The sequence below is a fragment of the Ammospiza caudacuta genome, chromosome 2, assembly GCF_027887145.1.
Source record: "Ammospiza caudacuta isolate bAmmCau1 chromosome 2, bAmmCau1.pri, whole genome shotgun sequence".
NCBI classification, from domain to species: domain Eukaryota; kingdom Metazoa; phylum Chordata; class Aves; order Passeriformes; family Passerellidae; genus Ammospiza; species Ammospiza caudacuta.
The window spans coordinates 45,033,314-45,047,438 of record NC_080594.1 but is presented as its reverse complement, the minus strand read 5'-3'; the positions used below and the strand labels follow the sequence as shown (position 1 = coordinate 45,047,438).

General features: G+C 40.9%; 1 protein-coding gene across 4 annotated transcripts in view; it reads right to left on the bottom strand.

The window, feature by feature from the left end:
* YAP1 (Yes1 associated transcriptional regulator) overlaps positions 1-13,947 on the bottom strand; it is an 88,351-nt gene extending 74,404 nt beyond the window's left edge. For all 4 annotated transcript variants that reach the window (XM_058824040.1, XM_058824057.1, XM_058824048.1 and 1 more), the window contains exons 1-2: positions 13,405-13,947; positions 10,269-10,516 (exon numbers count right to left, since the gene is read on the bottom strand). In XM_058824040.1, the coding sequence (XP_058680023.1) occupies positions 10,269-10,516; positions 13,405-13,728 (572 nt within the window). In that variant the 5' untranslated portion in view covers positions 13,729-13,947. The remainder of the gene's footprint in view (positions 1-10,268; positions 10,517-13,404) is intronic.
* Between the last annotated feature and the right edge of the window lie 178 nt (positions 13,948-14,125).

Here is a 14,125-nt window from a genome sequence, read left to right as displayed (position 1 = left end):
AAAGTACAGTGTGACAGCACCAGCTGCTACTGCACTGCAGGCTGTATATATTAATTTAATATAACTCTTTGGTGTTTGCTTACAATTTGCATCTTCTTTACTCTTCTGCAGCTTGCAGAACAGACAAGATTTTTAGCTGGCAGTCAAGAACTGAACTGCATCTTATACAAGAGAAGAACACCTTTTATCAAAAGTGTATCTTGCAGTTTGACTAGATGAAGAGACACAGTACATGCATAAATACCTGCATACAGTAGTTGAGGATGGAAAGTTTTAATCAACAGTGGGCACGTAACTGAATGGTAGCACTCAGTTTTTATATACTTCAGTAAAATATTCTAAGGTCTCATTCTAAGGTCTCAGTTCATGTCCCAGCTGCAGGTAAGAGCTATAATGATTAAATATATTTATCAGGAGAAATCAGAAAGAAGTCATATAAGCTAGTTGAGAAGAAAAAGCACCATGCATGAGCAAAACTGTAGGTCTACTTATACCTTCACCTTTATCTTTCACATAAAGAATTTTGCAAAGTTATAGGAAAATTATGCAAAGATCCTGCATCCAAATTATGGCAAAGTAAAAAGCATCAACACCAGAATCTCCTGTATTTCAAATAAATTCCATACAAACACGAATGCACAAAACAAGAACTGAACTGTTTCTTGCGAATATAAAAGACTTCTTCCCATAAACTGATTTATATAAATTCTATCCATGACAAAAGCCAGAAATTTTCACTTTATTGCCACTACCTCAATTATTTCGTAAGTTACTTGTTACCTTAGCTTGGAAACCACTTAAAATCCCCCTTAGGTTTCAGAGAGCAAGCATTTTGAGGCCATTTTAAAAAGGTCAAGTCTGCCACAGACAGGAGCCTACACTTCTACTCCAACAAGACTGCAGAGCAAAGGAATCAGTTACAGTTCATCCACAATCTCTGAGTTGCTCACCATCACAGTATACACAGGATTCCAACTGTAGCTGTCAGCAAAAGCTACACAAATAGTTGCACCAGAAGAAAACAAAAGCATCCCCCTTCTGCTTCCCTGCTCCCTACTCCAACACAACACTAAAATGGAAAGTTGGAAAATGGGTACCACAAGGATGAGGCTGATTGACTGATTCTTTTTTCCTGGATATATTACCACATAAAACTGAAATTTAATTCATTAAGAAAACAATGAACTCTCCAACTTCCTCAACAAATTCGCGTAAGACAAAGCTGATCATGTCAGGACCCGTCTGACAGCGTAATAAAAAATGGGGACAACTTTGAATTGCAAACAATTTTTAAAAGCATGCAATTAAGACTTCCTTTGACCTTGTTAACAAGGATGCTAAAATGTTAATTCTTAACTAACTGTTTATGCTAAAGTCTGTTTCACATTTTCTCTTCCTTATGCCTAACCAATGTCTAAATTACCAGGATATTGCTAAAAATCCAACAGATCTCTTTCCTGTTATTAGTCATTACAGGAAAAATAAAGACAAAGCCAAACCCTCACAATCATAATGATTAACAGTTCTAATGCTACAAATCTGGAAGTTCCTGCCCTCTGTAACTTACTAATTATTTGGTCCCAAAATCTTAGGTCTTCTTAGTTTTAGAATTAAAATCTCATAAAAAGTGAAAACATGAAATACCAGTTATGAAAGAGAATGATTACTTCAGTTCAAATGTTATACTCACTGGCCAAAAGTAAGTGATATACATGGTCAGAAATTAAGTGTGCATGTGTTTAGAGGCCAAAGTTATAAAAATGAAGCACAGGTCCATGCTGATGATAACATAATTCTGTCAAAAGCAGCATAACAAAAAGCTCTCAAAAATCTATCCACACATAAACTAGGACACAGGCAATTTTAGCTTAGTCAGGTACTTGTGTACAAATCCATGTAACCACAGAATCTGCTATTAACTGTTTTCATTGAAAACTGGAAATATTTTAAATATTTCACTGTTAAAAGAGTACAATTCATCATGACCCAAAAACCATCACTGAAGTCAATGGACACCTAAAATCCAGTTACAGCACAGTATTACTTTTTTCTGCAAATATGTTTTTCTTATATTTATAAAAACAGTCTCTAAAGATGACATAGAAGACACTTCAAAGCAACTTTTTCACAGCCTTTAATACATCAGATGATACCTTTTTAAGGATGTATATTTCATATCCTTGACTCATGCAAAGCTGGCTGCTCTGAGAGTGATAAAAATTTTGTAAATAAAAATCACTACTGAATTATTTGTTCATTGGACATTTAGGTCTATTAATCATATCAACTACACCAACAACAACACAGGAAGAAATTTCTCTTTTACTGTATTTTTCACCATTCTAAAGAGACTACATGAAATGCTGCAATCACAGTAATTGCAGAGGACTTGGCAACCAAGCTTTTCAAATAAGTACAACGAATTAGAAAAAATAACTGAGAAGTAAGATCCAAAAAGAAAATACACCTGTGAGCTGCATTTATTTCCTTTAATCAAAGAATTCAATTTTGCCTTCAAACCCATGATTCTCTCCTTTCAGATGCTTTATTCAACCATAGACGTCTAACTTGATAACATATCCAGTAAAAACAAAAAAGTTAACTTGCAACAAGGGAATCAGAAAGGTAAGGCAACCTTGAAGTTGTAACACAGTTTAAAACAAATCTGTGTAGTGCAGACAGAATTCCAACAAAGCTCTTAACAAATCAGAACTCACTGGAGATAAACTAGCAATAGTTAATGAACTTTACTTGACTTTCCTATAAAACAATTCAGCATTAAAAAACCTGGCTTCACAACCTCGGTGTAATAATCAGTAACTACACTGAACCCCTAACACTGATATAAGTTACCAAACAGCATGTCAGAGACTCAACAAAAGAGATCTGGTCTTTCACTGTGACGCAGCAAAGCCTCGTTAGCAAAATTAAAGCAAAGTCCAAGACTGTTTTCAAGACAGCTTCGTCTCCTTAGCAACTGACATGACCGACAGGCAGCACACTGGTAAAAGTCTTACTTTACAAGGCAGCTTTGTATTATTACTTTGACTTAACCAGTAATTTAGAATACTTGCCTGAAACACTGCCTGAAGTAACTTAGCTAAAAGCCAAATAAAACAGCAACAGAGTGAATCCCAGAAAACAGACTCCAAGAAGCACTTCAGGAGGCCATGAAACAGCGACACAGCTTAGTCACGCCTTACAAAAACTTTAGTTCTCCAAATAAAACTCCAGTTTTATTTAGCAAAAAGCAACTATGAGGTACCGTTTTCATATTAAAACCAAATTTCCCCCATGTTGTAAATGCCCATTCAAATGCTTAACAAAAAATACAGTTCATCTGGTAAATTTCCCGAAAGAGCCTGACCTCAAAATCAGGTTCAGCAAACTGTTTGGGGGACAGTGTCCAGCCAGTACCTGGCATCTATCTATTAACATTCCAATACAACATTCCTCCAAGAATTTTTTCACATCATGCTAACCCCCCCCCCCATGCTGTTAAATTCCCCCTAGACACAATTCTGCCATTCTCTGAGGCCAACTATGGGCACCTACCAGAGGACTGCTACTCACAGAAATCTACCATAAATTTCCTGCATTCAAGCAAGTGAAATTTTCTTTATAATTTACATGAGAAATTGAGTCAGGTAAATAACAGCATTTACATAATCACTCACAGCTTGTTGTCATGGGGAGAGGGAAAAATAAAAAGAAAAAAACACACCTTAAAAAAGGAATATTTACTCAAAATAGCAAAAGACAGCAAGTTCCACCCACCATTATTGAGTTTTACTGCATAAGTATATGAGAAGTGTACAAACAATAAATGCAAGTATGTTGGAATGCATAAAAACACAAGGACACAAATTAATATGAGAACTGAGCAGCTATCAGTTTTAAAAGGTTAAACTAAATTTAATTACATCATCTGCATTTGTTTCCAGCTATGAAGATAAACACATGCAGTGCTCTGGCCACATATAAAAAGACGATGAACATCCCTAGGTTTTGGATGACAGATCTCTGTTGCTGTTTACCACATTTTTGTTTTTCTTTTCTTTGGTTGGTTGCAGAGCAGAGGTGTCTAGTCTTAATCAAGATTGCCTGTAACTAAGACTAGTTTTAACAGTTAATCTTGTACCTCAGCCCTGAGCAACACCTCCTGCTGTCCTGGGCATCACCCGCTTAAGCGCCTGCATCCAGTGCTTTCATTCCATATGGGAAAATGTGTCTTTGAGAGCAACAAGAACTCTGCTTTACTTTTACATGTGACTTAATTTAGGTCCTGATGTTAAATATTTCAGCACTCTCAGTGCTAATAAGTTACTTTCTCTGAGGGCTTAATCTAAAACCAGACAGAATGAAAAATGCAATTTGCTTGCTGTGTCAGCTTTTAAAAATTTGCAGCTGTTGTGTCACAATTGCAGGGGGAAACTGAGCAAAGTATAAATGTGGCTTTACGTTTTGAATTTTACAGCTACTGTTATTTTTTCATTTCCAGAAGGAGAAAGATAAGAGATTAAGAGATGAATCTTTTAAAAGTTGGTATGATTTTACCCAAACATGCCACCGATCAGTTCAACAGCATTTACACATTGTAAGCTTCTTGCAAAAATATGATGTAGTAGTGCTCAGTCTTACCTCATGGGAATTTTCAAATTAAGATGCTTTTATTATTTTACTGCTTTCTATCAAGCAGGAATTTCCATCATGTAACTGAAGGGTTAAGACTACCTTGTGCTACAAGCCAGATGACTACTAAAAACCCCACTACTGTAATTCTTTGCCATCTTCTACATACAGGAAAAAAAAGGCAAAAGGATAAAAATCCAGAAGACACTAATCTTGTTTTATATCAAATTCTTGTTTGTCTTTAGAAGTCAAGACCTCAGAAAACAGAAGTGGTTCCACAGCAGTGCAATTATACTCATAGAGCTTAATGCTACAATTCTAACTCAAATTTAACCAGAAGAAATATTTAATATGTAGAATTGCAGAAGTATCTTTCTGAAATTCTGATTAAATGAAATTCTGATTAAACCTGTATTCAAATACTCTTCTTATTACTAATCAGAGATACTTTAGTACTTTAATTATAAAAGACTGGTTAAGACTTAGTCACAATTACAGCTTTCACCACAATAAAAAATTTTCAGATAAACAGTAATATAAAACTGATTTCAAATTTGATTCAGGAGATAGGAAAGCAATGCTACAAAGCAGTACAAGATACCTAAAGCACATAATCCCAAAATCACAAACTACAACGCACAAAGACTATTTTTATGAGAGATATGTGAAAGACAAAAAGTCCTGGGAAGAAGAAAGGTTCAGATCAACAACTAATTAAAAAGAAATCTTAAGAAAGAATTTAATTATTAACTTCCAACCAGGTGCCACAGATGCTGTATTTTCCCCAGTTCTATGTTCTTCTGAAGATAATAAATGTCAATATGCTTATAAATTTAAAATACCCTATTTATGAAAACCATGAGATATGTTTTTGGTTTACCTGAAATCGTATCTCAAGTGCTTTTTGGAACAGTCTAATAAAATCACCATGGTACAGCAGGGTACTACTGAATGCATGGATAACGTTGTTTCACCAAACAGAAGGAAATGTGTGCCACTGCTTTCACTGATGCCCAGTCTCAGTGCTAACACAAATGAGGCACATTTGCCCTTATTCTTCCTCAGCCCTTTCAAAGGTATTGAAATGTTCAGTAGAACTGCGAATTCGAAAAAAATTGTGTTATTTTCTTTCATGGGACTCTTCAAAGTAAGAGGTGGAAGGAAGAATACACACGTGGTAGTACTGTGACTGCCTTCCCTTAAATTGGCAAAAACATACCACAGCAAGCTTTCCTTTGAAAGTGTTTTAACTAATGTTTTTCCTTGATACTAATGATACTTGTGACACTAATTTCACTGTGTCGAAATGTTCTGAAACTGACAGTGCCCCCAGTACCATTTTTTCATGGATTATCTAGGGAGATCTTTGATCTTTTGAGTATTCTCTTTAACAGTCAAATCATCAATATAAAAATGCAACTGACTTGACATATTACAAATAGAATTTAGCAACCAAAGATCTTCAAAAGCGGAGAAGCCCATCAAAAGCAGTGGCTACAGTTTTGGCTTCCAACAATGTTGCTATTTTACTGACCAGCTTGCTTGAACTATAGAACTACAAGCATAAATCATATTGATGACTCTGAATACGCACTTCACTAAATTAAGGTATTCAATAAAATATGCAGCTGTGGCTGCCACTTTTCCAATGAACACCTTTTGTCCTTGAAAACTAGGATTACTTTGGTGGGGTGGGAAGACCAAGGGGAGCAGAGGATATTGGCGTAGTGGGTAGTACCAGTCAGGGGTAAAAACAGGATGCAAGAGAAATTTAACATCATCACTGGATATTTTTTATGTGTGGCACAAGGAAATTTAAAAAAGACAAAACCAAAAATCGTAGCAACAAACTTCCTTGTTGTCTTAACACTAGTTGGTTTTGTAACACCCAAAACCATACCTCCACATGGAGCACATGAGAAATGTGTAACAGTAATCTTTTTTTCTGCCAGATGGATAAACACCTCAAACACACCCACAAATACTACTGAAAACCACCTTGGCCTCCCTCAGGAAGTCATTCAACACTTCACAGAAAAAATAGGAAGTTGTTGATAAACTGCTTGCAAGAACTACTTCCTGTAGAAAAAATAATTACGAGACTTGTTTGCTGGACAATCAGTTAACTTTTCCTCACACTACAACAACAGAAGAAGTATTACACAAGCTCTGTAAGAATTAAGAGCATAACTCTAATTTAAAATGATCCAAGAGTAATTCTAAAACTGAGCAAAATTTGTTTATTCTTTCTGCAAGCTGCTGTCTGCTATTCCCATTGCACATTATCTTTTGCCTGGAGAGCGATTCCCTATCTTTCTGCACAGTTCACCGAAATGTCAAGCAGCAGCTGGCTAACAGGAAGTGGTTAAAAAGCAATGCAATTGACATCACCACACAAACCAAGCTCGGCTTCTTTACTGTATGTTTAAGAATGGGCTACATCAGTGAGAGATGACTCAGATGTGACCACTTACTAACCATCAAGTCTTATGAGCTCCACTGAAGGAGCAGTAGCACCAAAAAATAGTTTTACCAGCTGTACAGTTAGCAGGCCTTAACCCACTGCTCAAAATCATCACTAAGGGAAAATGAAACTCAGCATTACTACCCATAACAGTGAGATGAATGCTAATAAGTGGAATTCTGGGAAATCATATGTTGGGCATTCATACATAAGGGGGTCCATTTATCCAGATTATTGTGCAATTTACAAGAGTAGTTCTGGTTCAAACCGTACAGTACTGCCCTCACCTTCTTTTAATGTGCATGGCTACATGGGGTGTATATATAAAATATCTGGCCAAACAACTCTGTGCATCTATCTCTATAAATACACACACAAACAGATAATTAAGTATTTTCTCTCCCATATACACTATTTTCATTTCTTTGCACAAATTACTGTGTTTGCAGTGCTTGACCCACTGATTAGTGGAAGTGACTGTAATTCCAGAGTGTATTAAGTATGGTACTCAGTTTTGTACTATTGTCTTTGTACTGTAGCATATTATGATAACTATAACCATAGGGCTTACTGACATCTGGAAAGAATCTAATATTGTTACCTATTCTGCAAAGATGTTTCTAGAGCCTGATTACCAGACTGTTCACGGAGCAAGTAGAAACAAGGAGTGATGCAGCCAATGAAGAAAAAAAGCTGAATACTTGAAGAGACACTAAAAATCTGCATATGGTAGAAGGAACCACATTAAAGGTGATTTAGAATCAGAAATCTTAGTACACACATTTCGAGCAAATGTTTAAGGTATAACCAGGCCAGATGAGAGCTTTAGCAGGCTTGTAGGTGTGAACTAGAACTTAGCACTCATCACTGAAAAAAACCTTTAGTATAAAACTTGCCACTCAAAACTAGTCTTAAATTTCTTTGGGCTTCCTATACATACAGAGCAAATGTTGTGCTAGTACTTTAAATGCTTTTTACAAATCTCAAAAATCTCCAATGAAGTTGGTGGATCTTACCTGCATATAGTATTAAGCAACCTTTTATGAACAAATGTTCTTCAAGTGTGAGTGAACAGAGCTGTCCTCATTAGACTCTCCCATACCAAAGTATCACCCAAGGAAAGCCAAAAGGAAACAGCCCATTACACTGTTTAAAATCTCCCGAGGTCAGCATGTGACCCAGCAGGGAGAGGTTCAAAAAGCACAGCCTTTATTTTTTTTCCTAACAACCTGGTTTGTTTCCACTCCTTTCCCCTTCAAGACACATCCTTCACAGCTAGCAGCTCTTTCAATCATTTACTTTGGATGTCTGCTTGAGAACAAACGATCTTGCTCATGCAGATGAGTTTGCCAGACTTGTGTGTACTTTCCAGTCTCAGGCTCTTTATTGTTCTTGCTGAAACCTGACCCTTTGAAATGGATATCAGGACACCAAGAAAGGACAAAAAAACTTGCAAAAGAAAAAGGAAAGATTTTTGTGGTAATAATCAAACTGCAGAAAAAGCTTTCCAAGAATAAATCTTTCAGTCTAATTTCACCTGAACGAGCACAATTAAAAAAAATCATTAGAAGAGCAGGAAGACATTTTTTGTCTCTTAAACTCTTTCATCTTCTGTAAAATTGACAGCGCTATCAAGAACAAACACTTGTGGCAGTAAAACTTTAAAATCAAATATCTATTTTTCATGCTTCATAAGGTGCTCTTTAAGAGCTCTCACACAGTCAAAATAAAAGTTTGCTTTTCATTTCAAAACTCATTCTGTTCTTTTCTCAAGGTTCAATGAGCTACACTTCTCAAATGGCATAAATTACACAGTTCAAAAAAACCTTCTCCTTGTGCCTGCTGAAGAGCTCATATTCTAGAGCACACTGATCTGTTAAACTTCACCAAAGAAAATATCACATCTTCAAGATGTATAGCTAATGCTTATTTTCACATTTCTAATAGAGAATGACTGTGTTCAAAAGGGAACCTCCAGGCTCAAAAAATTTCAGACAACTACTGCACCCTCTTTTTGGTTGAAAAAGAAAAGGCTAATTTCTCTGTATGGAAATACCACAGCTACACAAACAAGAAACATTTTTAAGTTCTGCAAGTTCAATTTTCATTGCAGACAATGTAAATTTGTTATTATTTTTGAAGCTACAAGCTCAACTATTTCAATCAGATGCAGGTATTAATCACAGGGTTTGAGATGGAAAGGTAGTAATAAATACATTTTTCTTGGCTGAAACAAGTTTGCCATAAGTAACACTGTGTTACCTCTTGCCATCCTGCAAATGACATACAATGGGTTATTTAGAGACTTGCTGTTAAATAAAAAGTTCAAAGTATAGTCAAAGTATTTGAGGGCAAGTTATGGTCTTGGTGGGCACATTTTCAGAATGAAGGACAAGTCCCTGCTGTTTTCGAAAACTGCACAGAATAAAAGAAAGTCATTCCTGATGGACTGGGTGTCAAATGGATGGCACATCTAACTGTCTTCAGCTATGGAAAAGGTGATACTAATTCCAGTGTGTGGAAAAGATACAGCTCTAGGAACATGAAACAATGTTAGAAATTCTGAAATTTCCTCTTCATTGCCAGGAATGTAGATGAGTTAATTTACAAACACAAATACAGTAATCAAACAGATATGTTAATTACCTCAGGAAGAGAGAGTAGGCAAAAAACATTTTGGTTGTGTATTTAAACAATTGTCTTTAATCAAAATATTAGAAGTCCTGACATACTGTCACTACAATACTCTCTAAAGTTAACTCTGTATTTTTACATCTGTATTATTAAAATGAAGTAAAATGTATCTTGACCTGCATGACAGCTCTGAAAATATTCAGCAAATCCAAAAGTCTCATTGTTCAAGAATGACTACGCTATTTTCACTGATTTTTTTAGTACACAATATAATGGATAACATTCTTTAGATAAGATTAAGATAGGACAAATATTCATAGAGTACCATACAGTTTTCAGAAACAGCAGAGTTGATATGTGAGAAATACTGAAGTGGTAGGGTCCCCTACTTAAAATCACAAGCGTGTTTTTAAAAATACATGTTCTAAACACAATGAAATTTACTGACATTCTAAGATGGTAAAAACGTATATATCCCAACAAAAAAAAAAAAAAAAAGAGCCAGAGATACAGCTAATAGAAAAAAAATTTTACTTACTTAAGAAAGTATCTCTGTCCAGATGGTGTCTTAGCCATCTCCCAGCCTGGTGGCAAAGGTACATCATCAGGGATCTCAAAAGAAGACTGGCGGAGGTGTTGAGAAGATGGAGCTCCAGGCCCAGTCACTACTCCAGAGGGTGTAAGTGTCCCTGGAGAAACAGCTCCCAGCTGCAGTGATGCTGGAGAGGAATGAGCTCGGACATGCTGTGGGGTCAGGGCTCCTGCTGTCCCGGCATCAGTGCTGGCCTGCCAGGAGTGAAATTATTTTTATTAAGATTCCTATATTTCAGTAGAAGTGCAGCTGTCAGAAGACATTTCGCTTTAAAGGAACATTTCAGGAGAGATTCACAGCTCAGGTTGTTTTAAAGTTCTGCTTGTTTGCCAGTTGTAACTGTTCAAGCAAGCCTCCATGTAGTTTGGTTAAAAACCCCTGTGCAAGTCAAGAAATATTAAGTGTACATGTTGAGAGCCCTGAGTTTCATTTTGAAACTAAAGTTCTTTCTCCTCAGCACAGGGTTAAGAACAAACCTGCCTGCAGTCAGCAGATCTCGTCCAGTGCGCACTGTGACTGGACTGCACCCACTCCCTACCATCACACCCACTTTCTGCTGGAGGAGTTAATTTCCCACTCTCCTTTGCAAGTTGGGGTGTGGGGATCCAAGTAGATGCACACACCACACACCATCCCACCCCCAGACCGTAGGGGTTTAAAAGATCACAAGAGAAAAGCAATAGTGAAATGCCAACTGGCAGCAGCCAGTTCCAGTGGAGGAAGACTCATTAATTCAACCATTAAAAAAACCTAAACAAGAAGACTGAACATAACATTTCCTAATAACTAGAACTTTTGAGGGTACAAAGAGTCTGTCCATGCTTTATCCAAAGCAAAGATTCAGCAAACAGTTGAACCAGTCAACCAGAAATGACTCACAAACCCATTCACCGGAGTCACCACTCATAAGTACACAGCAAGTCCTTGCCAGTACTAAATACACATCCAACATAGAAAAGGCAGCTCTGAAAACCTGGTTAAAGTAAAATTTGCTTTAAAAAATATATTTACCAATTAACTGGTTTCATAGACAGACCAGAACAACACTGACACCTATAATGATATGCATGTATCAGTCCCTGTCACACCCCTCTACACAAGATATTACACCATAAGAGGCCCCACTTACACACTCTTACAGTTCTGCTTCGCTCCATCTGTATGCAACCACACATGAAGTTCCATGTGTTCAACTGGAAACAAATCAGTTTGCACTTTCATCCAGACAAAAGAATGGATTTGCAATATTTAAATTCCTGGGAATCACAGATTTATAGAAAAGAGAGACATTTCCTTTAAGCTGAATGTTTATGTGGCACAATTAAACAGAAAGGAAAAATGAAAACAATCCACAATGAAGCAATTATTCTCTCTTGCTTTAGCTGGATTTCAATTTAATGTTTTAGGAACCACTGTGTGGTACAAGGAACAGTGATCCAACCAAATATGCTTTACGGACCAGATTAACATACACAAGGAATATAAAGCTAAGCCTAAAAGTACAACCAAAAGTTGTACTTTTAGTGCATTTCAATGCACTAAATGCACTTTTAGTGCATTTCAAACACGATAGCTATTTAACTGCAGTTACTGTATTTAACAAGACATAGTGTTAGATGAATGTCTACCCAATGTCTACACAATGGAACCGCAATGAGATTTGCACAAGCTGGGAGAACACTATACATAAACCCCTTATTCCTTGCTGGATTTCAGTATGTTATTAAACGTCTAAAACTCAGAAGCTAGCAAAACTACAGAAGCAGATCAGCTCCACCCCTTCCAATTTTCTTTTCAGTATTCCTATATGAAGGCCAGACTGCTTTTCCGAGTATTTGGAAAATGAATTAACTCCTAGGCTGGGAGAGTACGTGCCAAGGTTCAGCCTGGAATGAGCTTCTGAAGTCAAGTTATAAATCGTTCAAAACAGAAGATTAATAATGGAAATGTTGACAGGCCCTTAACAACACGGCACCAGTACACAGCGAGTTTCACCCTTACTGGCTACACAGATAAAGTGACAATAGCCAATAATAAAACTAATTTTATAGCTTAGCAACTAAGTTCATTACTTAATAACACTTGTCTAGATATGCACGGTGTCCATCCAAAACGTTGGTTAACAGCAGTAGCTTCCCCTCGTATTCACACCAGCACTCAGGTCTCGGTACAAAAGTCCCTCTGCTTAAACACCAAAAGCTCCCGGAGGCCGAGCGCCGACCCTGCCCCGCATTCCCCACCCCGTTCCTGCTCGGCCCTGCCCCCGCATCGCCCCTTCCCCCCGGCGCTGCCCCGCCCCTTCCCAGCCCTGCCCCGCATCCCTCCCCCGCTCCCTGCGCGGCCCTGCCCGCATCGCTCGGCCCGGCCCGGCCGAGGGAGGCCCCACGCTCCGAGCCCCGCTCGCAGGCTGCCGCCGCTGCCCGGGATGCGGCGCTGCGCCCGGCGGACCCTGGACGCCGTCGGACCTGGCGTCTGGCTCGGGAATTAACTTCGGATGTGCGTGCCTGTGTATGTGGGGGGGTTAATCCTACTCAACCCAGCGCCGTGCTGAAATGGTGGAAAAGTCACATCCATATTTACTGTCTGACGGGGCGAGGGGGTGTAGGTTTGGCACCACTTCATCGACCCCTTCCACAGAGGGCAGGGTATTGGACCGCAAAGCGACATTCAAAGCGAAGCGTTTTCACCCAAGTTTTAGGGGCTCACCCCCACTGTCGCCCTCCCGGTGAGGCCGAGATAGCCAAGGAGCGGATGTGGAGTTCGAGGCCCCGCTGGAGACCGGGACGGGGCCAGCGCTCGTTCGCCCTCCCGCCGCGGCCCCGGCCCCAGCGGCGTCTCGGGGCGGGGGAGGCGGCCCTGCCCCAGGGGAAGAACAAATAAAGGGGTGTGGGGGCGGCAGAGAGCGCCCCGACAGCCCCGGCCGGGCGCCCCCCGCCCGCTCGGCCCCGTGGATTCCCGCCCCGGCCCCCTCCCCCACACGCCTCCCCCGGGAAGAGCTCGGCGGCGGGGAGAGGGAGCACGGCCCGACCGGGCCGCCCCCCGCCCGCCCGCGGCGCGGGCCCCTGCCTTCCCTCCCCCTCACCTGGCGGGAGTGGGCCTTGGGCTCGGGGGGCTTGAAGAAGGAGTCGGGCAGTTTCCGCAGTCGCATGGGCAGCGTGTGTGGCACGTTGGCGCCCTTGGGGTTCATCACTGCGTTGAACAGCGCCTCCAAGTCGGTCTCCGAGTCGCCCCGCACATGGACGATCTGGTGCCCCGCCGGAGGGGGCCCCGCACCCGGGGGCTGCGCCGCGCCAGCCGGGGCCCCCGTCACCGGGCCAGGGGGCTGCGGCGGCGGCTGCTGCTGCTGCGAGGCCGGGGGCTGCGCTGCCTGCGGCGGCTGCTGCGTTTGAGGCTGCCCAGGATCCATGGCTCCGTCGGGACCCCCCGGCGCTTCCCTGGCGGGGCTCGGCGGCTCAGACCCCGGATTCCCAGTCCCGCATGCCCCGCTCCCCGGGCCGCGGGCTCGTCCTGCTGTCGCCGGTGCCTCTCACTCCTCGGTCGGGAAGCCGACCGCCCGCGGCAACTGGCAAAACAACTCTGGCCGTGCGGCGCTTCCCCGAGCCCGGCCCAGCCCGGCCGGCGCCTCTGTCCCGGCGGCGGAAACTAACTCACACAACACACCAAACAAAAGTTCGCAGTTACGCCCGCCCGAATCACTCTCCGCCGGCGGCTCCGCCCCTCCTGAGCCCGCCCGCACCGTATCCGAGCGAGGCAGCCCGTTCTCGCAGCGCTCCTGCGCGCGCCCGCCCGCACCGCCTCCCGCC